Below are 27,701 nucleotides of genomic sequence, written 5' to 3'. Positions count from 1 at the left end.
GTTAAAAAACCCATTCATATTTATTTAGAGTTTGTTTAATGCAAATGTCAAGATACGTTTGCAATATTTAGCATCCTATGGGTGTTATTGAGATAATTGAAACAAAATTACAACAACGGGCCCCTTTTAAGACTTAAAAATTAATCTGCTAGCAAGACTTTTTACTCACGAATTAAGTAATAATGAATACAGCATGCTGACCGGCTTTTTATGCATTACTTTTTTACCCTAGAATCTCACACGATGTCAACCCGACTCTGACCTTAACATTTGTTTAGAACACTTACATGTATGTGCCTTTGATATTTAGTTGTTTTTTATAATTGGTTTTAGCGAATTTTAAGTGGAAGTTGGTTACAATGTTAATTTTTTTGTCATTTGTCTTTAGTATAGTTATTTCTGAACTAATGTGTAACGATATATAAATTGACAGCTTTGAATAAGAACACACTGTAGATTATACTGTTGTATTGTTATCACTCGTGCAATTGCTGAAGAGTCGAGGAATATTGAATTCCACCTACAACTCTACCCCAATTTAAATTCTGTTATGTCGGCTATTCAAACCACGAAAGCTCAACAAAGGCTTAAGACTACCCACACACAATTGTGAGTTTCTGAGAGGTTTCAGTAGCGGAAACTCTTGAAACCAGCCAATGTTATCAACATACACTACGATAACTCTTACATACATGTAATACAAGTACCTTCTAGGCGCGAATACAGGAGAAATCACCACTTCATGTAAAAAACCATAAAACTTTATCCAGACATACCAGATTTCACCCTGCTCTACTAGCAAGAACTCAGTCAAGTGCTGTCAAAGAAGTTACAACAACAGACACTTGATAGTGTATATTAGACTCTCGTCATTACACTATACATGTCGAACAGCATAAGTTTGATTTCCTCTGAGCTACTATAGCCTCAGATTATAAATGAACTGTGCAAAATACCATGCAACAAGATGTAGCACACAGTGGACTATTTTAATTATTCATAAATATACTTTTCCGTGACACGTATGGTTCAACAATTGTTTATTTACTTTTTTATGTATAATTTGTTAAAAATTATTCCATTAAAAATGATATACAGATTAAATGATCATGTGTTAATTTGTGAATAAATGTAGTTGAAGAAACTGTAATCTCTAACATGAATGATTCAAACATTTTGTTTGGTGATCATTAGTTCACTCAATACGATTCTGTGAACATGGGTAATAACTTTGGTTGTTTTCAAGCAAACAACTAAAAATCATATAAATATATACTATATCAATATATACTACATACCAATATTTTGTCTATATTTTTAGTGGGAAGAAATACAAAGTGCCATAATTCTATAAAAACTGGTTACATCAAAAATTCCTTCCTAATAATCATCTTAAGATAAAAATCATTCAGCTGTAAAAGTTTGAGCTAAATCCACCACACCATTTTAGAGGAGTTAAGGAAACACAATTTGGAACTACATATTTATAGTAGGGATGCAAGAGGTTAACTGGTTAACCGGTTAACCTACCGAAATGAGCAGTTAACCGGTTACATTTTCGGGAAAAGGTTAACCTGAAAAAAATAATTTTAGTACGTTTATTTCTTGGAATAATGTTTTCTCTTTTTCATAATACAATTTGTACGATTTTACGTTTTGCGCGTGACATACTGCCATTTGCGCTGGGGACTAGTAAAAAAAACATGCCGCACCATCGATGGTAGTAAATAACGTGTCAACAAACAATGCAATAAAGCAATCAATCAGAACCTTTGTGGTAACAAGCAGGGGGTGTGTTTTGATAATTGGCTCTGTTGTTTTGTTTAACTCGCGAAAATTTAACTAGCAAACTGCGTGGATTGGGGACTATTAGCAAAGAGGCAATTGACACGTTTAAATTGATGCTGTAAATTTCAATTGAGACATTGGATGGCTTATTTTGATGTCTTGTTAACCAATATCCAACACTGATTGTCCGCGAAAATAAAGTATTTATAAGTAACAGTTTAATCAAGAATGGCATTCGTAGGTAAAATCTTGTCGAGTTTACGTCTTATTTATTCTATCAGAAATTAAAATCATTGTTAGCAATTTACGTTATCCACGATGCCAAAACTACCGTCTGAGGCCAGTTTTATTAAAGAAAGTAAATAATTAAACTAATTTAATACATACACATTAACAATAAAATTAAAACAGAATACACCAAGAAACACACCATTTGTGAGCGATACAACGCGAATGTAATGTAAGCGACCCAACCAATTTTTTTTACTCATATTCTTTTACGCAGGAAAAAAAAAAAATATATATAGCAAACATTTACAAAATTATTAAAATAAATGTTACAATACATTGTATTAAGAAACATGCATGTTATCAAAGCAAGCGATCTTAAATTACTTCCTTTTCTTAAGACAGTAGAGGTACGAGCGGTATGACATTGTTAACGTATACTTTAACATTTGAACTTCTTAAGGTGTTTCGTTTAACCGGTTACTAACCGGTTATGGCAAAAGGTTAACCAGTTAGATTTTTGTAACCTCTTGCATCCCTAATTTATAGTGCAAAAATGAAGGGCTATAAAAAGTGATTTGTTTCTTATAAACTACACATAACCGTCTTTTAAATGTGGAAGTTTGAGCAAACTCCACCATCCGGTTAAAGATAAGTTGAGTTCACAAGACATTTGGAAAAATTTTCTATAGTTGAAACATGACAAAGACCAATAATTCTGCCAGGACTTGCTGCAGATAAACTTCTTATCTTAACGATCATCTGATCATTTGAATGCAGTTTGATCAGCCTTCAAAGTTTGAGCCAGATCCACCCAGCAGTTCAAGGAATTAACATCACAAACCTTGGTACATAACTGCAGGGTTGTAATTATGATTGTAAACAAAGGATTATTTTGGAAAAGTAACCGATTCGGCCTGGGGTCAAGGGGGCCGCCTAGGCCCCTTGTAGGTCCAGGGCAAGGCCCTGGTAGGGAGGTCAGGTGGGCAAACTCCCCCGACCGAAAATGAATTCTAGACATTTTAGGGACAAAATACTGCTATTCTCAGAGCATAAAAAGTTAAAATGAGGTCTAAAAAGAACAGAATTTGTTTAGATTTTCACATTTTTAATATACTGTACAATGTAAAAACATATTATATTGATAGATCTTTGCATGTTCCAATTCTATGCATTACCCGATAATCCAGTATTATTACGATTTATTTTTTGCAAAACCAAATTACGCCCAATTTTGACGGTGAATGTCGTCCGCCATTTAACGCAAGTGCATATACAAATTGAATTGTGGGATTGGGGAATTCCCATTGAACATGCGTGAATCACGTGATGCGATTTTAGAGCATTGAGAGCCGTTTATATTTAGTAATTACGACAAGTCAACCACTCAATCTAAACTGTTACATGTACGGTACCTCCTTTCAGAAAAGTTTGCGAAAGTGAAAGTGAATTTCTGTGAATAAAAACGCGCCTTTCTTTAAATTTTACCGAGTACTTTTTATTTCGGATCGTGATATAACTTGTCATGTCATTCATGCATGTAGACCTATATGTATGCATAGCTTGGCAATCTCAAAACACGTTATTTACCTACTTATTACATTATGTGTTATGACCATTTGTATAACAAAATGCATTATTTAATTGAAATATTTTCAAATGCGTATAATTAAATGTGTTATCCGTAATCATTTTCAGATTTTATTATTCATGGAAAATTAAGAAAATTTTAGCTACAGAGACACATTTCTCTTGTTTTTCATGTACAGATGAAAATCATGCCAAAGTTAGACTTCATGTTTAACATCACATCATTCATCCTCGGGGAAAGCGTGGACTTTAATATTTAGATGCTGAATAACAACTTCGTAGCGCAGAGGTCTCTAATATCTTTTATTTTGGTAGAAAATCGAAGAGCATTTTTTAATATGTGGAAACCTTTTCTCTAACTAAAAAAACTAGTTAATTACGCTCTACAGTGCAACATTCGTTGAGATAGAGTCAGTAATAATCTGTGAAATGCACAGCTATTTGATACAATTTCACGTGGGGTCGGCGTGTATTCTGCTGCCTGAGCGCTGATTGGTTGACGTGCTTACCAAGACGAATTTGATTGACAGCTGGAAAAATCAATATTGGCCACTTGCTGAGAAATTCATTGAAAACAGTAGCTCGTTAAGGAGGAGTTAATGGACTGATTGAATGACCAGGCGTCGCTCTACTATAGTACGGTTATTCCTCGTCAATTATTCTCGGTTTGCATGATCAAAACTTCCGATCGCAATTTTAAAGATTCGGGAAAAAACAACCGATTTTCTGGCGATTTTAACCGATGAATTCGATCGGCAATCGGTTTATTATGACAACCCTGAACTGTGGATGGAAGTATTACAGACAGATGGACAAGGGCAATGTTTAATGCCTTTAACTACATAGGAGCATAATTATATTGACTAATATTTATTTCGTAAATAATTATCTTAGTAACAGCGTAGTATAACTGTCACTAACACAGTTTATGCATTTAAAATATCATGTATACAAATTAAAATCTTAATTGCAAACAAATTAAAAAGAAAGCAAGGCCAGCTTCATGTTGTACCTTGAGATCTTTGCTCGCTTGCAGACCGTATCCAAATCCATCAAATTTATTAATTCCTACACAGCTCGTATCAACAGATCTTGACTTCAACCAGTCCATGAACACTGAAAACTTGTCAGCTCGCTCATCTGACTTGTAGGTAAGGTCTACAAATATATATCCGCATATGTCTAACAGTGGTGAAAAATCACTAATTGAACAACATTCTGTTTAATTGTGTAAGTACAAAGAATATTCCATAAAATGTCTGTGCAATCCACAACACTGCCTCAGACTGATTCATGGACCATATCACTTGGAATCTTTCCATTCTCATTTTCATTGTGGTAAACAAGTTCAAAATTTTGTGTATACAATACTACAACTGAATTAAAAGCACTTATCCTTGTTTTTCCCAACTGATATTTACCATTAACTTATACTTCTGGCCCCTAATGAGGAAATAAATAAGCATGCAGTATATTCTAATTTTAGAAAATGTTTAAGTCCCATAACTCATTGAAACAGAAAATCTTGGCTCAGTGAACACACCTTATATAATTAAATTCCAATTTGATGACACTGATAAATTGCACTAAAAATATATGGTAAAAATACTAAAAAAATGTTAATATCAATTATTTAAAGAGGGAGATCTTGGTATTGTGACTTTTCTTTTGGTAATGAAGCTGCCCATGCTTGTTTTCTATAGGGAATTGTCTGGGCTATGCTGTAATAATTATGGTAGAGCATTACATTTGTGAACATTGCACTGAAGAATTTTGTATCGTGAAATGCATGTGCGTAAATGTGCTCTATTAAAATGATTACCAGAGAATAGAATGTACCTTTCTGAATTTCTCGTATCTGTTCAACTGTTTCTCTGATTTCCAAATATTCTTCAAATTCTTTTCCACTTGAAGTGGGAGGTATAGAGCACTCTGAAATTAAAATTGTGTTTTTGAATTTGCTGAAAAAAATGAATAAAATTTACTACATATCCTTCCATTCATGCACTATGTTAAAGAAGTTTAAGTACCAATCATAATGACAAAAGCAGTGTACATTATATGTTGCAGCATATTTGGAACCTATTGAATTTAGGCAATGCAAAAAAACCTGGGTTTAATCCCCACTCAGGTGTTCAAGAGACCTCAGGTATGATCCTCACCTAGGACCCTGAATTTGTAGAAGAGCCTCTGAACACACATCTCGAGTTGTAAAGTGCGCTATATAAATGTGGTATATAAAACAAAAGGGCCTGAAAGGCCCAAAGTCGCTCACCTGAGATAACAAGATATTATTGGGACAAATCTTCTGACCAAGTTTCATGAAGATTGGAAAATAAATGTGGCCTCTAGAGTGTAAACAAGGTTTTACTATAGCCATATAAGGAAAAATGCCCCGCCCCCGGCCCCTGGCAGCCATGTTTTTCAACCAACCGGCATCATGTTTGAACTCTTCCAAGATATTATGGCAGGGCTCAACATTAACGGTTGTCCTATTGCCCCTGGCAAGTAAAAGTTGAGTCCAGGCAAGTTATTTTATAATCTAGTTGTCTGCCAGGGCAAGTGCAAAAAGGAACAAAGAGCATGTAATTTAGACTTTCATTAGACTTTAATTGCAGTAATCATTTTGTTAAATGTTCAAAAATAAAAAAGGTTTTGTGGTCATTTTGATCTTTATAAAAAAAAATATGAGGTTTACAGTTTGGGCAAGCGGCTTTACGTTCAGGGCAAGTAGATTTTCTAACTACTTGCCCGGCAGGGCAAGTTGGTTTTTCGGTTAATGTTGAGCCCTGTATCGGGATAAATCTTCTGACCGAGTCTCATGAAGATCGGACAGAAAATGTGGCCTCTAGAGTGTTAACAAGATTTTACTATAGCCATATAAGGAAAAATGCCCCGCCCCTTGGAAGCCATATTTTTCAAGCAAACATAATTATTTTCGAACTCATCCAAGATATCATTGAGACCAATCTTCTGACCAAATTTCATGAAGATTGGACAATAAATGTGGCCTCTAGAGTGTTAACAAGGTTTCACTAAAGCCATATATAGCCATATAAGGAAAAATGCCCCGCCACTGGTGGCCATGTTTTTAAAGCAACCAAAACCATTTTCGAACTCATCCAAGATATCATTGGGACAAATCTTCTGACCAAGTTTCCTGATGATCAGAAAATAAATGTGATCTCTAGAGTGTTAACAAAGTTTTACTATAGCCATATAAGGAAAAATGCCCCGCCCCAAGGTGGCCATGTTTTTCAACCAACCGGCATCATTTTTAAACTCGTCCAAGATATTATTGGGATGAATCTTCTGACAGAGTTTCATGAAGATCGGACTATAAATGTGGCCTCTAGAGTGTTAACCAGATTTTACTATAGCCATATATATACATGTAGCCATATAAGGAAAAATGCCCCGCCCCTTGGCAGCCATGTTTTTCAAGCAAACGTAACCATTTTGGAACTCATCCATGATATCAAAAAGACAAATCTTCTGACCATATTTTCATGAAGATTGGACAATAAATGTGGCCTCTAGAGTGTTAACAAGGTTTTACTATAGCCATACAAGGAAAAATGCCCCGCCCCCTGGCGCCCATGTTTTTCAATCGACCGGCATCATTTTCGAACTCGTCCAATATATTTTTGGGATGAAGCTTCTGACCAATTTTCATGAAGATTGGACAATAAATGTGGCCTCTAGAGTGTTAACAAGATTTTACTATAGCCATATAAGGAAAAATGCCCCGCCCCTTGGCAGCAATGTTTTTCAAGCAAAGGTTACCATTTCTGAACTCATCCAAGATATCATTGGGACAAATCTTCTGAGCAAGTTTCATGAAGATCGGAAAATAAATGTGACCTCTAGAGTGTTAACAAGATTTTACTATAGCCATATTAAGAAAAATGCCCTGCCCCCTGGCGGCCATGTTTTTCAACCAACCGGCATCATTTTTGAACTTGTCCAAGATATTATTGGGATGAATCTTCTGACCAAGTTTCATGAAGATCAGACAATAAATGTGGCCTCTAGAGTGTTAACAAGATTTTACTATAGCCATACATAGCCATATAACGAAAAATGCCCCGCCCCTTGGCAGCCATGTTTTTCAAGCAAGCGTAACCATTTTCGAACTCATCCAAGATATAATTGAGACCAATCTTCTGACCAAATTTCATGAAGATTGGACAATTAATGTGGCCTCTAGAGAGTTAACAAGGCAAATGTTCACGGCGCACGACGGACAAAAAGCGATCACAAAAGCTCACCATGAGCACATTGTGCTCAGGTGAACTAAACAAGAGGGCCATAGGCCCTAAGGTGCTCACCTGAGACCCAAAGGAACTAAACTATTCTGGGAAGGTGGAGTTCAAAATAATAAAAGTACTTCATACAGACGGGCATACATACTTAACTTGCGCTTTATAGTTCTATTATTAAGTGTAAAATCTTCAAAAGAGGACGAGTGCTGAGCAGACAGGCAGTAGTACAGACTTAGTGTGCTCTATTATTAAATTATGTTTTCACTGTTTTTCCATTCAAAGTTATTTAGAACATTGATACTCTGATTTTCAAGTAATACTGCATTTCACATATCATACATGACGTACATCTGTATATAAAATTAATTAGAATAATGGTATTTCTGACTTTCACATAATACTGTATTTCACATATCATCCATGTAGGCCTACATGACTTTTGTATATCAATCTGTATTTATGATTTAAAATGAAATTTCATACTTCATTTAAGAGTTAATTTTTGTTAATTATTCACATTTGTAAGTGTTGTTTGTAAACAATTCCTCTACGCTTCTACTCTTTATTTACAACCTATGCAAAATTAAAATGCATTTTAATTGTGAAATTTATTCTTAAATACAAGCTGCATTTAATATAATAAGTATCGCAAATAGTTGGTTTTAAGTACATTTTCTCTATCTCTTTAATTCTTGAACAAAGTATATCTGTGATATGATATGTGCACATGTAGACACGAGTTTTTTGTTCAGCAGTAAAGTTGGAGAATATTTCAATCTATTTTTTATTGATCAATATAATTGAATTTTGACAACAATTGTTGCCTAAGCTGTAAAGGATATTTTTACGTACATATATTTACTTTTTCTTCTTGATATTCATAATATACACTGGGACTTTGTGATAGTTATAAGTTAAACAAGCAAATTCGTTGAATTGATATCCCCCCCCCCTATATACTTCTGGACAGAAAAGTGTTATATTTGACACTAAAAAAAGCATTTTTTTGAAGATACAAAGGGCCATAACTCTGATATTATCAGATGGTGTACAATGCCATTTGGCGTGCATCATCCTATTATCCATATAATACTCATACCAAGTTTCAATGAAATCCGCAAAAGCACTTCCAAGATATGGCTCCTGACACAAAAGTGACGGACAGCACCAAAACAATATCCCTCCGCCTCTGGCGGGGGATGTATACTCATACCAAGTTTCAATGAAATCCGCCAAAGCACTTCCAAGATATGGCGTCGGACACAAAAGTGCCTATAGTAAAAAGCATTTTTTCAAGAAACAAAGGGCCATAACTCTGTTTTTAACAGATGGTGTACAATGCCATTTGGCGTGCATCATCCTCTTATGCATATATATACTCATACCAAGTTTCAATGAAATCCGCCAAAGCACTTCCAAGATATTGCTCCGGACACAAAAGTGCCTATAGTAAAAAGCATTTTTTCAAGATACAAAGGGCCATAACTCTGTTTTTAACAGATGGTGTACAATGCCATTTGGCGTGCATCATCCTCTTATGAAAATATATACTCATACGAAGTTTCAATGAAATCCGCCATAGCACTTCCAAGATATGGCTCCGGACACAAAAGTGCCGGACGGACGGATGGACGGACGGACAGCGCCAAAACAATATCCCTCCGCCTCTGGCGGGGGATAATAATAACCATATTGAGTAAGTTCAATCAGGCATCACTGCACTGTACTTAAAGCTAAGAAACATGAAATATCAAGCCCATTAAATTTATATATATTGTATAAACCTTTCTTGGAAATATATAAGTTCATAATTTTGTTATTTCAAGAGCTTGCTTCAATGTTGTAATCTGTTCTTTTTATGCAGTCAGCATGCTGATTTTTATACGAAAATAAATGCCAGACAGATGTATTTATGTGTTTATCTCTATATTGATACCACTGTATAGCAATTGCTGTTCTATGCTGTTCACTGCAAAGGGCTGTAAACAAGGGGTTGGGCATCAAGCAACTGTCAGAGATAATGAGGTACCTGCTGTGGCTAATGGTTATTTCATTGGTCTGCAATCATTAAATTACATGCAACAAAATGTGTGAAAAGTGGCCAGCACAGGAATTTGGGGCCTGACTCTAAACTGTTATATAAAGTTGTTTCTCCCCTAAGTAATTTTCTGTGAAATCAATATTACTACTTAAAATTTTGAGATTATTTAATAAAGGGTTTTCAGATGGCAAAAATACGTTTGTTGCACTTAATCACCAACCAATTATCAACATAATAATCCTCTGTTATTATGGCCATGTTTTTCAAACGGTCACGACTATTTTCAAACTCGTCCGAGGTATCCACATAACCAATGTTTTGACCAAATTTCATGATGATTAGGCAAAAAATGTGACTTCTAGAGTGTTCACAAGCTTTTTTACTATATAAATATAAGGAAAAAGACTCCCCCTGGCAGCCAATTTTTTTTTTACCGATCTGAACGATTTTCAAACTCAACTGGCGTATCCAGGAAACAAATGTTCAAACAAATTTCATGAAGATTGGACCAAAAATGTGACTTCTAGAGTGTTCAAATGTTTTCACTATACATGTATACATATAGAGAAAACTGCCCCGCCCGCTGGCGGCCATGTTTTTTCACCGATCTGGACCATTTTCGAACTCATCCGAGATATCAATAAAACCAATGTTTTGACCAAGTTTCATGATGATTGGGCAAAAATTGTGACTTCTAAAGTGTTCACAAGGTTTCTATATAGCCATATAAGGAATACTGCCCCGCCACCTGGTGGCCATGTTTTTCAACGGACTGGAACAATTTTTGAACTCAACCAACATATCATTAAGACAAAAATTTTGGCAAAATTTACATAAAGATTGGGCATCAAATGTGACTTCTACAGTGTTCACAAGTTTTTTTTATTTTTTTACCTAGTGACCTAGTTTTTGACCCAGCATGACCCAGTTTCGAACTCAGTCGAGGTATCATCGGGACAAATGTTCTGACCAAGTTTCATGGAGATCGGATAAGAAATGTGGCCTCTAGAGTCTTCACAAGGTAAAATGTTGACGGCAAACGCACGACGGATGCAGGACGGACAAAAGGCGATCCCAAAAGCTCACCATGAGCACGTTGTGCTCAGGTGAGCTAAAAAAATAATAAAAAATTATTATGCCCACTCAGGTGATTGCTAGACACTATGTTTATCCCCTCTCATATCTTGGTCTCCCTCAGACATCAAGAACATGGAACCGGTAATAATTCTTCTCAGAAAGCAGGCTTGAAGGTGTCCCAATAATCCAAAAGCTTTTGATGCCATCAAGCTCAAACTTATATGTTTAAATTATACATCATTTATTAATAAAAGCACATACTTTAATGCATAAACCTTGGCAAACAGCAAGACAGATAGAATAAGATCAATATGATGTTTGAGATCTCAAAGGTTGACTTACTCTCCAGCAGAACTCTAACAAGGTCCATGACATCACGTTTAGCTGCTTTAGACAACTGTTGTTTTTCTTCCGTGCAATTCGCAGCTCCCTTGGACTGAATGTTGCTTTTCTTGCTTCTGTTCTTCCTTCCCATGATTCAAGTTCCTGTCAGCACAATAAAAGTATTTGATTTTCTGGTAACTGTTTTGAGAGAACACAAAACTGTATTTGCAGTAATCAAAACTCTATGATGTATATATTTAAAAATTATTATCTGAACACTTTTAATGTAAATGCATCTGATTATTTCAAAGTTTGTTATTCTTTCCCATCAATAGAAAACAATATCTCTGATGTTATGTTCTATGATACATGTATAAGAAGCAAATTCGTTGGATTGATATCCCCCGCCAATATGATTCTGAACACAAAAGTGTTATATTTGATACTAAAAAAGCATTTTTTCAAGATACAAAGGGCCATAACTCTGTTATTAAAAGATGGTGTACAATGCATCATCCTCTTATCCATATATATACTCATACCAAGTTTCAATGAAATCCGCCAAAGCACTTCCAAGATATGGCTCCGGACGGACAGAAAGACAACGCCAAAACAATATCCCTCCGCCTATGGCGGGGGATAACAAAAATATTAATACTTATGATGTTCTGAAAAACAATATTTTAACGGCCATTAACACTAAAAAAATCAACAAAATATTCATTGATTTTTAGTATTTATGCGGCTTTAATCTTAAGCATTGTCAAATTGAAGATATTGTACTTTTTTCTTATTATCAGGTAGTATCAGTTACATAAGGCCTACCATATTTACTTTAAGTTTTCGGACACCCCCTTTTTTGGCCAAAATAATTATTTTTCGTGACTCTTAATTTTTGGACATACACGTTTTCGTCTATCATTAATGACTCTAAATTTTCGGACAGTATATTTTACGGCGCTATTTTACCAGATTTCTGCACTGTATTACCTTATCTTGTGACACTTTCATCATTGGGTTTTACAAACGGATTAAGGTCATAAAACCTGGGAGACGCATGCCTGAGGGCAATGGCCAATGAACCATAACATTTGCGTAATATTGGTAAATACATGTACATGTAACCATGTATACCGATAGAAAACAATCACTTCACCCAACAGCATTTTAAATGATATCTTCCTATTAAGGAAGCAGTATGTTTAATGTTTTACTTTTTTGTGTTTGTATCATTTCAGACAAGAGTAATCAAAACTGTGAAGTTGTTTTTATTTTAAAGTAGAAACACTATTGTACATTGATTTATTGCTTTTATTTCAATATAATTATAATTTTTGGACATTTAATTTTTGTCTCTAAATTTTGGGACACCTGAATTTTTTTAATATTTTCCGTATCTAAATTTTCAGACACATTTTTTGTTTTTTTAAGTGTCCGAAAACTCATAGTAATGACGGTATGTATTATTCACTTGTCTGCAAATACTTCTATGGCTTTATTTGTTGAAGCATATATATTCATTATTACTTGTGTTATATTCAGTGGAAACAAAATAAACAAGAGGGCCTGAAAGGCCCAAATTCGCTCAACTGAGATAACAAGATATTATTGGGACAAATCTTCTGACCAAGTTTCACGAAGATCGGAAAATAAATGTGGCCTCTAGAGTGTTAACAAGGTTTTACTATAGCAATATAAGGAAAAATGCCCCGCCCCCTGGCAGCCATGTTTTTTCAACCAACCGGCATCATTTTTGAACTCATCCAAGATATTATCGAGATGAATATTCTGACCAAGTTTAATGAAGATCGGACAGTAAATGTGGCCTCTAGAGTGTTTACAAGATTTTACTAAAGCCATATAAGGAAAAATGCCCCGCCCCTTGGCAGCCATGTTTTTCAAGCAAAGGTTACCATTTTTGAACTCTTCCAAGATATCATTGGGAAAAATCTTCTGACCAAGTTTCATGAAGATCGGAAAATTAATGTGGCTTCTAGAGTGTTAACAAGGTTTTACTATAGCCATATAAGGAAAAATGCCCGGCCCCCTGGCGGCCATGTTTTTGAACCGACCGGCATCATTTTCGAACTTGTCCAAGATATTATTAGGATGAATCTTCTGACCAAGTTTCATGAAGATCAGTCAATAAATGTGGCCTCTAGAGTGTTAACAAGATTTTACTATAGCCATATAAGGAAAAATGCCCCACCCCTTGGCAGCCATGTTTTTCAAGCAAACGTAACCATTTTCGAACTCATCCAAGATATCATTGAAACCAATCTTCTGACCAAATTTCATGAAGATTGGATAATAAATGTGGCCTCTAGAGAGTGAACAAGGCAAATGTTGACGTTGACAACGCACGACGGACAAAAGGCGATCACAAAGCTCACCATGAGCATGTTGTGCTCAGGCGAGCTAAAAAAATTACAATATTTTTTTTAAATAGTTGTTTTTCATACTCTGCAAATAAATCTGAGATTTTATCATGTATATCAATGAGGCATGCACACACACACACACACAGGGGACAAGCATATTTGAGTGAGAGTTATTTTTAACTTATTTGCAAAATGTCATCCTTTTGATGTTTATTTAAGAAGATGATATATATGTTCGCTCAAAAAACAACTTTAGATTTATATTTCTTTTAAAAGAATACACTCAATAGGATCTTGGGTGACATTTATTTATGAAATCCTATGAAAAATTCCATACCAAATGGAAGCCTTTTATGTTTTTTACATTGTCTTTCACTTTGTATAATGTAATAAACGAATAAAAAAAATGCCTGATTTCTGGCATTTTTTTTTCATCAACTTGGTGGGCAATAGCAATGAAATTTTGTGATTGCCAAATTCAAGCACTCACATTGGCAAACAGGAAAGTTCAAATTTTGAAGATCAATGCTGCCATTTTGTATTATTTACTATTTTACAGTGCTCCAGCTAGACCTTTATTGAAGGCTGCCCCGCCCTGCCCCTCCTCCCTGCCCTTCCTAGGGTCCCCCCTTCCCTTATACATATTATGATAATTATGATAATTAATAAATCACTTATTACACTGTAATTAATTTATTCCTCATAGTAGACATTATATTTGAATGGTTTAATCATAATAGGAATAATATTATTAAAACAATTATTAACCCTTTGCATGCTGGGAAATTTGTCGTCTGCTAAAATGTCATCTGCAGAATTTCTAAAATTAGCATTTTCTTCGATTTTTTTTCAAAGAATACTATCAGAATAGCAAACAGTTTGGATCCTGATGAGACGCCACGTTCTGTGGCGTCTCATCTGGATCCAAACTGTTTGCAAAGGCCTTTAAAATTCAGCTCCAGCGCTTTAAGGGTTAATAACATATAAATTAACATGCAACAGGAAGCATTCCAGAAACGCCAGCAGGGGTTTTGCTGTCGATCGCCACTGTCACCAATGGCGCTAAATTTTTAAAAGTGGCTCCAATTTTTTTTAAGTGGCGAATTTAAAAAAATCTGTAAAATTATATCCGAAAATGTACTGCGAGTCGAAAGCACGCGACCGAGCATAAGCGGCCAGGGTCTGTCAGTTGTAAATATTGATTAACGACGATGTAAGCAACCAACAGGACAGAGTGCTCGAAAGTGCCCTTTTGACAAAATACTGCACGTCGAAAGTGCCCTTTCGACAAAAAAAACAAGCCCTGCCCTCTTCAAATCCTAGCTGATGCACTGATTTTACATAAACTTGTATACATAAATTATATTGTAAATTTGTATTAATGGAAAATTTAGCTCTATGAAGAAAAAATCTGGTGTGAGGCAAAGTAGATTCTGCTGGTCAATTTCAAAACAAGATCAATTAAGAATTTGCAGGTGAAGCAAATCAAACAAATCAATATTATCAAGTAAATATGGAACAGACTTGGTGTTACTTTATAAATGAGGTTAAATTCTCTGGGATGTGTAAGGGTACGACTAAAATACGTATATGACTCATATCCGCGGATATGACTGAAAAGTGCGGATATGAACAGACAACGGCTTTTTAAATGTATTTTCCTTTATTTATAGTTGGTCACGTTAGCGGCCAGCTAAATTTACAGAGCATATTTTGCAAATCAGTATGTGCTTAAAAGCCTTAAGTACAGTAAGAACCACAACTCACTCTGCAAGGGACGATTACCCCTGCCTGTCTGCAGCAGACGACAAATGATTCTGCTCTAGCAGTGAGTGTATATACCTTCTAGTGTCTATCATTGAAATCTGTACATATTGGCTGCTTTCAGGGAAAATGGGGCTTAATGCACGTCAAATAAGATTAGCCTGTGCACACTGATTAGCCTGTGCAATGCGCACATGCTAATCAAGGACGACAACAGCGAACAACTTCAGTGCCTTCAGCGCTTTGATTGTTATATGAAAATCGTTCTGTGAAAAAAATACACTTCGGGTGTAATGTTACGATCAAATTAATTTAAAAGTGTTTTTTATTGGCATTTTAATTTCAGTTACTCCAAATTCATATTGGCGAATATGAACGACCAGTCAGAACACCGCTTTTATTAAAATGCTTAATTGTGAGACAGTCTTAACAGATTTATCACATATTGTGAATTTTTAATTCAACAGTGATTTGTTAATAAAAAAACTGCAAAAAAAACGCATAAATATTGCCTATATTCGTTCATATCCGCACTTTTCGTTCATATCCGCGGATATGAGTCATACACGCATTTTAGACGGACCGATGTGTAATACCCTTTAAGTTCAAAATGCACAAGTCAAGACCTAGTCAATAGAAATTGCCGCCATAGAGTCTTTTGATGATTTTTGCTTTTGCAGACTCTTGGATTTATTCTGAACGCGAATTATTTCAGCTATCTATCTTTGTATACTGCCAACCGCTCTTTCGAGCATTATAGGCAGAGGGACATTATCGAGTCCGTTTTCCTGGTAAGAACCAGTACTAGGTGTCTATGGAGGAGTTAATGAGAATGCACCCCGAGTGGGGTTCGAACCCACGAACTCCCGATCGCTAGGCGGACACCTCATCCACTACAACCACAATCTGAGTCAAGACCATGATATTGCAAACAATAATTTATGAAATCACAAAAAATATTATTAAACTTCCAATAAATTTACATCGGCGTATTTTACTTCAAGAAATTTAAACTTGATAAATTGTGTTAAAGCTTCATCCGAAGTATAAAACACGCCTGAAGATTTGTATCCGAAAAAAAACAACTGAAAATGGTTCGCTTACAAATTCAAACAATAAACGTCAGCTGCATCAAATATCAAGGCACTGATGGGGTACCATTCGGTTTCAACAATATTGTTTATTCTATGTTATTGTTAGTTAACAAGAATTCTACAGCTGATTTCCAAATTGGGATATAAGTGCATAATGCCTCTATATATATGTGTGAAATACGTCATCGATTTTAGTGTTCGGCCAAACTCTGGATCAGCAGACGATTTATTGCCACTCTGGATCAGCAGACGATTTACTGCTTAAATCCGGATGTGTACGGAGATAGCCGATGTAGCAAGGTTTTATGCAATAACACTCTGGACCCCAATCGGGACTCCTCGGACAATTCCGCCATAACGGCGAGACGGTGTGGCACTCTGGATCCAACCGGCTTTTTATTGCATAAGGTAGCTCTTTACGGAGGAATCCGAGATAGCCGATGTATCACGATTGGATTGAACATCAATCTTACGGAGAATTCCGGAGAGAGTCGATATACCGCGATTGTGCTCGGTGTGTATTGATAAAGTACCGTTGGCAAAATCGTGATAAAAATAAACAACGGTTGATGTTATGTGCAGACGTGCATAACAGATCGTATAGAGCAGACTGTCATTGAGTGTATATCCCAGTGTGTATGCGTCAATAGAAATTGAGTATTGTCAGTTTTTATGCAAGTGTATTCTCCGGAACAGATCCCGACTACAACTATTAATTGTATGAATTTTATTTTATTAACATTTAATAAACATTATTTGTCTGCTTATGGTATGATGTTTATTTAATAAACTACATTTATATACATCCGTTCAATCTTCAGATATTTCAATATGTTTTTAAATTGCAATTGATAACAAATGAAGCCCTATAATCTGCACCCAGTTGACATTCCCGTATTCTTATACGGTCTCTATGCTGTATTAAAAGATATTATAAAACTAATGCTTATACGGGCTTTATTCCATTTAATGTGATATGAACACATTATTTACGTCTAAACAATCTAAGAAGATTCTTTGAAATATATGTGGTTGATTTCGACGGAAAACTATTGCAGCCCTATAAATCTGCATGTGTTCCGACAGCATTGAAGATTTATAAGTGTTTTATCCCGTGTGCTATAATCTTTTAATTGCATTTAAAACGTAGTGAGTCCCTAATCATCTGCGTCCAGGTCCAAAGTCTGAGCAGGTTCCGAATTTGGTTTCATGCGACGGATAACTACTGAAGCCCGAACAATCTGCTTGCGTCCGATAAACTTTACAAGGCATATCTCAGGTTTTTATATGTGATTGATTTGCGAAAGAAAAATAATAAAGCCCTATAAATCTACTGGCGTTTCGACAACATTAACATGGCATTTCTAAGATTCTTATAAAGTTTACTTGCGACGGACAACCCTATAAATCTGCATTCGTTTCAACGCATCCTATCAGATTCTTATATGGATCTAATTTCAACGGGGAATTTGTGATAACCTATTAATCCTTATGCATGCCAACAACCTTCACAGTGTATTTCACAGGTTTTTATTTGGATTTTAAATTCGACGGAAAACTAATAAGTCCTATTAATCTGCATGCGTTACGACAGCACTCACAGGGCGCGTATACGGTTACAATCGGGGATTGTATGGGATTTTTCCATATACATTTGCGCTCAGTCGACACGAACATCTTAATTTATGGCATTTAATAAGTAATGCAATCCTTATCCATGTGCGTTCTTATACTGCTTTAATTGCGACTAAAGTATTTTTATTTTAATTAAAATCGCGATCCATGTAATGGAAATTAAACATGCAAGAGCAAGTGTAAAATGTATTCAGTTGTGACGTAAAACGGTCCGTGAACAACCTTAGTTTGATGGTATACGCACGATGTAATAGTTGTCTATACGCAGATTAATAGACGTTCATAAGTTCCACAACGCTTTTTAATACGTCTCAAGCCATGCGAAAAGTGTATGGACGCAGATAAATATAATGTCATTAGTTATTTAATACAAGTACTAGCGAATAAGCCACCTTCATATATCGACTCGATGCACATTGATAGGGTTCCTTTAGCTCTGTAATGCAAGTAAGACCGTATATATGCGCATGTGAATGTTAACTGGGTGCAGATCAACAGATACTCATCATTATTAAACCTGAATGTGGCAGAGTCCCGGTCAACCCCGAACAAGCTATGGTTTATCCCGGTGAAGCCCCGGCAGAGCCCAGGTTGTCGCCGGTAATGCCCAGGTGGAGACCCGGTAAAAGCCGGCAGCGTTCCGGCGAAGCCCCGGTCTACCGTAACTCCGCCGAGAATCACCGGGGCTATTCTGGCAACAGACCCCGGCAGAGCTACGGCAACGCCCCGGTTTAATCGCGGTCGTCGCCTGTAATGGCCAGGTGGAGCCCTGGTGAATGCCGGTGGCGTCCCGGCAGAGCGCCGGTTTACCAATGAACCTGGCTATACCGGGACTCTGCCGGCATTCACCAGGGCTCCACCTGGGCACCACCGGCGACAACCGGGGCCTTGCTGTAGCTCTGCCGGGGTCTGTATGGGCCCCGATGGAGCAACGGTGCCGTCCGGGTTGTTCCCGGTGCCGTCCCGGTTGTTCCCGGTGCCGCGCCGGTCGATGCCGGTCCTTCACGGTAACAACCGGTTCATCCCGCAGGTATTAAAACATTTTAATACTTACCCGGTGGAGTGTGGAGCCCCAGTTGTCCCCGGTTCATCCCTGTCGTCCCCGGTTCATCCCGGTAGAGCCCCGGTTCATCCCGGTAGATCCCGGATCACGCACCGGGGCTCCACCGGCATCATAGTGAGAGTGGGCCTTAAGACCGTATATACGCGCATTTCAATGTACACAGATCAATAGGCAACAATCTCGTATAATCCAGAATTAAATCGTATAAGCACGATGTGAAAGTTATCTGGATACAGATTTATAGGTGCTCATTTGTTTCCCAACGCTATACCACGCGTATAAAACTTGCGAAGATCGCATAGAAGCATGTAAATAGAAGTTACACAATGCACTATAAATCTGTATTCAGAACTCAATCTGTTGTGCACGTCTACATCTAACGCTTACATGCAAATAGACGTTACACAATCTGCATTATAAATCTGTATTCAGAACTCAATCTTTTTTTCTAACGCTATTATAAACCACAATTCTACGACAAATTATTGACGCAGACGAATAGGGTTTCATCATAATCTGCACTAAAAATCTGCATTACAAATTCTAATAGTGCCGCAAAATATACACCTCCCACTGTTCATCACGTGATACACAATCTGCATAAAAAATCTGTTTTCTGAATTCAAACTGTTATGCGCGTCTGCATATAACACTAACCATAAACAACATACTAAGTTCAAATTGTCAACTCTGTTACAATCTCAGTGGCATGTGGACGTACGTTTCATTAAATCTTGTAACCTGCAAGAAATTCACGTGTTTCAGTGAAACTTTAAATTAACATTCTACAATCTTTTTATTATATCCAAGTCCTTCATCTAGATATTAGAAAACCTGCAATTTTATTAAGTCATAATCTATGACATTTGCATGAATGTATTTATAGATATGACCTGCATTCAAGTGATTGTCACATGAAATATATCGATATGAGAGAGTTTCTGAGGGCATTCGGGGAAAACAGACGAACAGAGCAGTATTGGAGTGTAACACTGTGAAATAATATTTAGTACGTAGTCAGCGACACAAAAGTGAAATAATGATTCTTCTGGGTAAACTTTTCACTGTCTGTTTGGCATTTACATATGTAAGAAGTGAGACGGAGATTGATTTGACAAATGTAGGTCTACCTGTTAAATTTCCACTTAATGCTGGAGACAGGCTGAATGTGGAACTTTTTGTACATTTAAGAAAAGCACTGACAACACTGAAAGAAAGTGCTATAGACTCTGGACAGTTTCTGCATGATGTAAAATCCACAGCAGTCGGACAACAATGCGCTGAAGATGTTGGGTATCTGTTTAATGATACAAGTGTACTGATGCTGTATTTGGATGCTTTCGGCAAAGATGCGGATGGTCTTTTACAACAGAACTGGTTTTGGGCTGGCGACATGAAAGAATGTTCAAACATTCCAGCTGTATATAACAATATAACAAAACATATGATTTTAAGTAGGTATATGGTCGTGGCTTTCTATTGGAATGCACAGCCAGTTTTCAAAAATACCGGTAAGACCATCGTGACGGGAGTCTGTGTTCCAAGATCATGCAATGAATCAGATGTTCCACAGGTTGTTAATTATGGCATTCATAAGTATGTACCGAATTTAACAGCAGTCTTGTCAGTTAAGGCGGATAATAAAAAACTGGACATCGGAGCTGTAACGTTTCTTTCAATAACTGGAGTGCTATGCGCTGTAATCCTGATAGCAACTATAGTGGATTATGTTGTGTCAGACAATGGTCCAGTGAATGTTATCAATAAGACAGAACATGAGACGTCGGAACTTCCGTATAGTGAGCACCACGATGATCGGTCAAGGTTACTGTCAGGGGATCTTTTTGCTTCAAATGACACTGAACTCTCTGCACAGTTTTCCAGGATGACATTTTTTAAGGTTGTGCAAATATTTTCTGTGTATACCAATGGTAAGAAGTTATTTGGAACCGAGACTGCAGTTGGGCCGTTGTCATGTCTGAATGGTATGCGAGTTGTAAGCATGTGGTGGGTAATCACTGGACACACCTATGCATTTGTTAATACATTTGTGGACAATAATTTAGAAGCAGCAAAGCTCATTACCAGGTTTAGTTTCCAGCCAATTCTCAACGGTTCTTTCTCAGTTGACACCTTCTTTTTTCTGAGTGGATTACTCGTCACATACCTTGCCGTGAAGGAGATCAAGGAGAAAAGGGTGTTTAGTTGGGTTTATTATGTTTTTCATCGCTATTGGCGACTGACTCCCATCTATGCATTTGTGATATTTTATTATGCGTATGTATATATTTTCACAGTAAATGGACCCTGGCACTTTCTGTTCAACCTACCCGATAATGGACTAATTGATTACAGGCGTGGTCTGGACCTTTGCAAAAAATACTGGTGGACCAATTTGCTCTACATCAACAACTTTTATCCAAACAACGGCAGCCTTTCTGGTACATGTCTGGGTTGGGGATGGTATTTAGCAAACGATATGCAGTTTTACATTATCATCGGTCCACTGTTGCTACTTCCAATTTGGATTACTTACATATATCAGCACAAAATCACAGACATCACTAAGAAAGTTCTCAGACTGACGTCGTTAATTGTTGCAGTGGTATTGGTAATTGCATGCGTAGCTATACGGTTCGGACTGACATACTACTATGGTATTTTTGACTTATTTCTAGGACAGCCCACTAAGCATAAAGACGAAGCCTACGCTATAAGCGGTCCCTTGTATGTCCGCCCATACGCACGGTGCTCAGTGTATGTCATAGGAATGTTGACTGGGTATGTCCTTGCCTCTAAAAGAAACCGCATTGTTATTCATCGTTTGCTTGCGTTCATTGGTTGGTGTTTCGCTTTTGGAGTGGGCCTCGCTGTCATCTATGGACAATATTACTATTATCACCGTCTGTTGGAGCCGAATCCCCCACATATGACCCAGCTTCAGTCTGCTTTTTATATATCGCTCAGTCGCACCGCGTGGGCGCTGTGCCTCGCCTGGGTTGTTTTCGCATGTGTTGCCGGCAAAGGTGGGGCAATCAATGACATCCTCTCCTGGAAAATATGGGCACCTCTAGGACGTCTGACTTACGCTGCATACCTGGTACACCCTATAGTGATCTTTACCTACTATTTGTCGCTGCCCAAAGCTATTCACTTCTCGGACATTGAGATGGTGTCCATCTGTGTTTCAATGTTGGTGGTGTCGTATGTGGTTGCTTTCGTTGTTTCTATGATTGTGGAAGCCCCCATGATTCAGCTAGAGAAATTCTTGCTTCCACGTCTAAAGATAAGGGCTAGAATTCAGAATAGATTCCCAAATTTGTTATCTGGAAGTGACTAACGTTATATGTTGAATGTGAATTATTTTAACCTCTATAATTTCCAGGTTTTCTAACGATATATATGTAATGGCATACCTTGGAAACGAAGACTGCCATAGAAACGTTTGCTTATTTTAGGGAATGATGTCGTTGCACAGATTTCACGCCACTTACCTTTTGCGTTATAGATCTTTGATTTAAGCTCATGTACTGTCTTTAAAAAATGTGTTTACTCTCAGTATGTAAATAATTTTACGAATTATATGTTGTGTTTGGTCCCTTTCTAACTCACATTTATATTCAATATTATTTTCATATAATCTTTCTCTTGTAATCAATTTCCTTTTTCTTATTTTATTACGAATTTAAAGCTTAGTAAAATCTTCATTGTAAATCCCTATTTTTCCGTTTGAATCTCACCATACTTTACAGATCTGATGGGTATTTATAAGGTATTCTTCCTCGCTATTGTCGTACAAAGACAATTAAAAGCGCATCGAAGCATGTCCCTATTTAACAGGTCGTTTAAATAAATAAATATGCGTTTTAAACGGATGTTTTGCTCTCGTTTTGTACTGAGACAATACTACGATTGTGATAAAAATTACAATTTAGCGTTGTAACGAAATAAACATCTATATTATACAATATGTAGTGTGCTTCTAGCAGAATAATGAGACCAAGGATTGCATTATGTGATTGTGTTACACTGTGATGTAAACATGGCTTCCAGAAACATTATTATGACATACATTAAATTTGTATTAAATCTGAATGATTATATAAGTATGTAAATGTCTTTCTATGTTCAGTACAACTTTTGTTAACGATTAATAAATATAACACTTTAAATACTTGAATGCTGTATGCTATTTACGTTATTTTGCTATGAAAACTAGAGACACTTAGAGGTAGATGTACGAAGAGAACATTGTTTAGTGAAAATTGTATGTCCATGTTCACAAACTATGTTTTTGTTGTTTTTTTGCTGTGATTTAAACGATATGTTGTATGAATAGTAATTTATCTTATAACCAGGATTACCAAAATAGTCAGATTTTTAGATCAACATGTTGTTTTTTTTGTAAATTTATTCTCAAAAGTAAAATAACCATGTATGTTTTAGCTTTGTGTATTAATTAAACATGTTTAATGTTTCCAGAAGATTATGTTTGCTCCTTGTTACTATTTAATATTGTCTCATAGACGTCATGTATTGTGAACGTAATATACTGGAAAATGTTTTGTATTGTGCCTTGAAATCCCAAATGTTGTATTATATATATGTATATGTGTGTAAATGCCATATTGGCCATATTGCAAACAATTTTAATAAAAAACTATTGTAAATCAGTATATTCTCACACCTGTAAATGCGTCGGATAGGTTAGATATTTTCAGTGAAACAACGTATGGTGATCCCTTATCAATTTTGTTCAAGTTAATGAACGTGACCCTGGTTAAAAATTTCCCCACCCCATGATAGTAACTTATATCCCTATTTAGTGAAAACTTAAAAAAGCTCCCCTGAAACCGCAACGATCAGAGGTTTTAGTATTTGGCAAGTAACATCGCCTAGTGGTCCTTAAGCAAGTGTATTCAAATCATGCACCTGGTGTCAAATCCGCTTCTTCCTGGTGGTAACTTGTTTCCATTCAAAAACATTCTCCTGTAAAACCGCAAGGCGAAGAGGTTTGGGAATTATTTATAGCATAAAACGGTATTCCGGTCATTTTTTGTAAAATCTAACGGCAGTCCGGTAATTGTTATGTAACATCAATCGGTAGTCCGGTAATTGTTTTGTAACATCAAACGGTAGTCCGGTAATTGTTTCGTTGCATAAAACGGTAGTCCTCTATCGAGTTTATTGAAATCATGCCCTTGCCTCTTGTTTTTTACGAGTTGTTTTGACCGACATATGCGCGTGTCAACCAAAGGCTGTTGATATGGGCACTTATATTTGAAACTTTTCAGTTGAATATTTTTATATTTTCCCATTTTTGTTTTCTGTATGTTTTGTATTAACTATTCTCTTTATCAAAACTATTTAATATTTTTTCTTGTGTATTGTTTTCTTTGACAAATAAAATAAAATGATTTGACTTTGCGTTGATGAGTGTTATTTTACTCGCCGCATATTTTTATGCCCCCGGATCGAAAGATCGGGGGAATATTGTTTTTGGCCTGTCTGTCATTGTGTCAGTCATTGTATGTGTGTGTCCCAAAACTTTAACCTTGGTTAAAGTTTTACAACTTTTTTAATATTGAAGATATTTGGCATACAGTGTATCTCATGGAGCTGCACATTTTGAGTGGTGAAAAGTCAAGGTCAAGATCATCCTTCAAGGTCAAAGGTCAAATATCATTGTATTTTTCTTTCTTAAAACTTTAACCTTCGTTAAAGTTTGGTCATTACTTTTTGAATATGGAAGATAGCAACTTGATATTTCGCATGCATGTGTATCTCACGGAGCTGCACATTTTGAGTGGTGTAAGGTCAAGGTCATCTTTCAAGGTCAAAGGTCAGATTTATGGCTTCAAAGCGGCGCGGGCATTGTGTTTCTGACAAACACATCTCTTGTTTTTATTTTTCTTCGACTGATTACTACATAGATGGATGTTTTTTTATGGTATTGAAAAAGTGTATGAAGTAAAAAAATAAATAGTTTGGATTGAATTGCAACATTTGTTAAAAAGTAAATTCATCTCATTATGGACCTGCAAACACTGCTTATGGTTAGAACGATCTGAGCCGCGTCGTGCGAAAATGGGTTCTATGCTTAATGTGGCCGACATATCAGCCCCACGCCAGCCCATGCATTCGCGCCGTCTGACAAGGGCATACCCTGTCCGCTATTAAGACCACGTCACCTTTCTTGACATTTATGACAGGCTGCGTATGGCATAGTACCTATTATTGTTTCATGCGGCTCATCATTCCTCTTTTACACCCAACTTTTCTTTACGAAAGCTATATTGCTCGATGATACACCTTTTTGTGACATCTACGATATGCGTGTCAAGTACGGCGTATTTCAAAATGAACGGCTTCTAAAATGTTTGGTCGAATTAACAGTCACTTATAATAATACGAGTGACTTTCTCTTCATTTTGCAAAACACGCGGCAAACTTGTAATGTATTCATTATTTTAGAAATGCGTCGATTTCTATTCAACTGCTTTTGCTCCGTGATGTAGTTATTGTGACCACTCGAGCTAAGCGCCTATGTATTTTATTTATAAAATCTTTTTGTAACAGTGTGCTCGTTGAAATTTGTTCTGGTAAAAATAGACTTAAGAATGACGGCCGATCCGAAGGTAACTAGTATTGAAATGCCAAAATAAAATTTCCCCACATGTAGTAAAGGACGAATCGGCCTTACTTGAGTATAGCTGGAAGATAAGCACGTAACAATATCATTTTATTATCCCCCGCCGTAGTCCTCCAGCAGTCCGTCAGTCTGTCACAAACTGTTCAGGGCTTTATTTCAGAAACAGTATAAGATTTCAACATCAAACTTCATGGGTGTTTAGATATCAATGAGGAGAAGAGCCATACGCAAGAAGCATAAGTTTACACTTTCATAAATAAGAGTTATTGCCCTTTGTTGTGTGTGTGTTGTAACTGTTCAGGGCTATCTTTCAGATACTATAGAAGACTTCAACATGAAACTTCATGGATGTATCTTTATACATATATATATCAATTTGGAGTAGTGCGGTGCACAATAATGATAACCATACACTTTCGTAAAAAAAGAAATTGCCCTGTGCTGTTTTTTATGATTTAAGTCTTCAGAGCTATAACTCTGTAACTATACAATATTACGTGTCCACAATAATAATAATATCATTATTATCATAGTGTATCTGGTTCAGAATAACTCAAAGTTGATTCACATCACCCACAATGCTTCGTTTCTTGAAGGCATCGAAAAGAACACGATAAGCACGTGAATGGTGTTACATGGGATCTACAAGTAAATTGAAACATTTCAAAGCAACAAATCTCGATGAAGTTCAAATCTTTCCCAACAACGTCGGTCAACCAACTACATTTGTATGACCGACACTCGATGTGTTTAAATCGTAATTAAGATCGAATGCTGAATTTTGCAGTAATGGCAAATTTTCGTCACTAATTAGTGTACATGTTTACTTATATAAATGGCTAAAACACTTTATATGAGACATACCAATAAAGGTTAAGACATTATTTATAATAAAATATGCTGTTATAAAATAATATGAATACTAATTTATGTTATATCACAAAAAATAAAGATGTAAATTGCGCGTATAATGACATGTTTCTGTTTACTATGATCATGTGATATGCTTGCATTTGATTTACATATTTTAATGTTAGATAATTATCCTCATTGCACAACCATAACTGGAAATGCTTTCAGGCTTGAAAAGTGTTAAAGGAAATGGGATATTGTTCCACTTAAATGTAAATGGAATAACGAAAGGTTACTCATCAGCTGACTATAGGCGCGTGATGTAAACTTCATTGTTGAATAAGAATAAGGAACTATTTATAGTTATATATAGGTCAAGAATTGATGTCTTTCCAAACCATATGATTTGTATTTGCATAAACAGTACATGGTCGTGCGAGAAACGCATTGTCATTTGGTGTCGTAGGAATCCATGATGGGTTTAATAACTCAAATGAAGCTAATAAATGTATCGACATTTTGTGTGCATATTTTATCATTTATGATGAAAGAAAACAATATATAAATAAATAACAATGTCAAAAGTGCTTTGCCAAAATATATAAACATATTGCATATTCATTTATAAAATGTGTATAAAACATATTTTGTACTATGTGTATCTACATGTAAACAAATAATGTAAAACTTCGCTTGGATGAATCACTATATCGTTGTAACTATGATTTACTGACACCGCTCGCGGTTTTACCTGAATCGTTAATTACTACCGATTATTGTATGGAGTGTACGTGAAGTTATGTACACTTCTCTTGATTGGTGATGGTGGATGTATCTTGCAGATAATAGCAGTGTAATAGCAGTAACTTTGAACATATTAATGTTTCACATTTGTAAAATTAATAATATTTAAGAAACTTAACGTGATTGATGGGCGTTGGGGGCGT

At 36.2% G+C, this 27,701-nt stretch overlaps 2 protein-coding genes across 2 annotated transcripts in view; one reads left to right on the top strand and one right to left on the bottom strand.

Annotated features, from left to right (window-relative positions):
• The window catches only part of LOC127873166 (actin-histidine N-methyltransferase-like), a 31,116-nt gene extending 14,364 nt beyond the window's left edge, over positions 1 to 16,752 (bottom strand). The window contains exons 1-4 of the mRNA XM_052416827.1: positions 16,563 to 16,752; positions 11,332 to 11,475; positions 5,446 to 5,538; positions 4,619 to 4,764 (exon numbers count right to left, since the gene is read on the bottom strand). Coding sequence (XP_052272787.1) covers positions 4,619 to 4,764; positions 5,446 to 5,538; positions 11,332 to 11,464 — 372 coding nt within the window. The 5' untranslated portion in view covers positions 11,465 to 11,475; positions 16,563 to 16,752. The remainder of the gene's footprint in view (positions 1 to 4,618; positions 4,765 to 5,445; positions 5,539 to 11,331; positions 11,476 to 16,562) is intronic.
• A 3,139-nt stretch (positions 16,753 to 19,891) lies between these two features.
• Positions 19,892 to 24,672, top strand: LOC127873109 (nose resistant to fluoxetine protein 6-like). Its single transcript, XM_052416749.1, has one exon. It carries the CDS (start codon positions 20,290 to 20,292, stop codon positions 22,588 to 22,590), a length of 2,301 nt encoding a protein of 766 aa, XP_052272709.1. The 5' UTR covers positions 19,892 to 20,289; the 3' UTR covers positions 22,591 to 24,672.
• Positions 24,673 to 27,701: the final 3,029 nt, after the last annotated feature.

Source organism: Dreissena polymorpha, chromosome 3 (assembly GCF_020536995.1).
Source record: "Dreissena polymorpha isolate Duluth1 chromosome 3, UMN_Dpol_1.0, whole genome shotgun sequence".
NCBI lineage: Eukaryota > Metazoa > Mollusca > Bivalvia > Myida > Dreissenidae > Dreissena > Dreissena polymorpha.
Note: the sequence above shows the minus strand (reverse complement) of the source record. Positions and strands in the feature narration are given on the sequence as shown.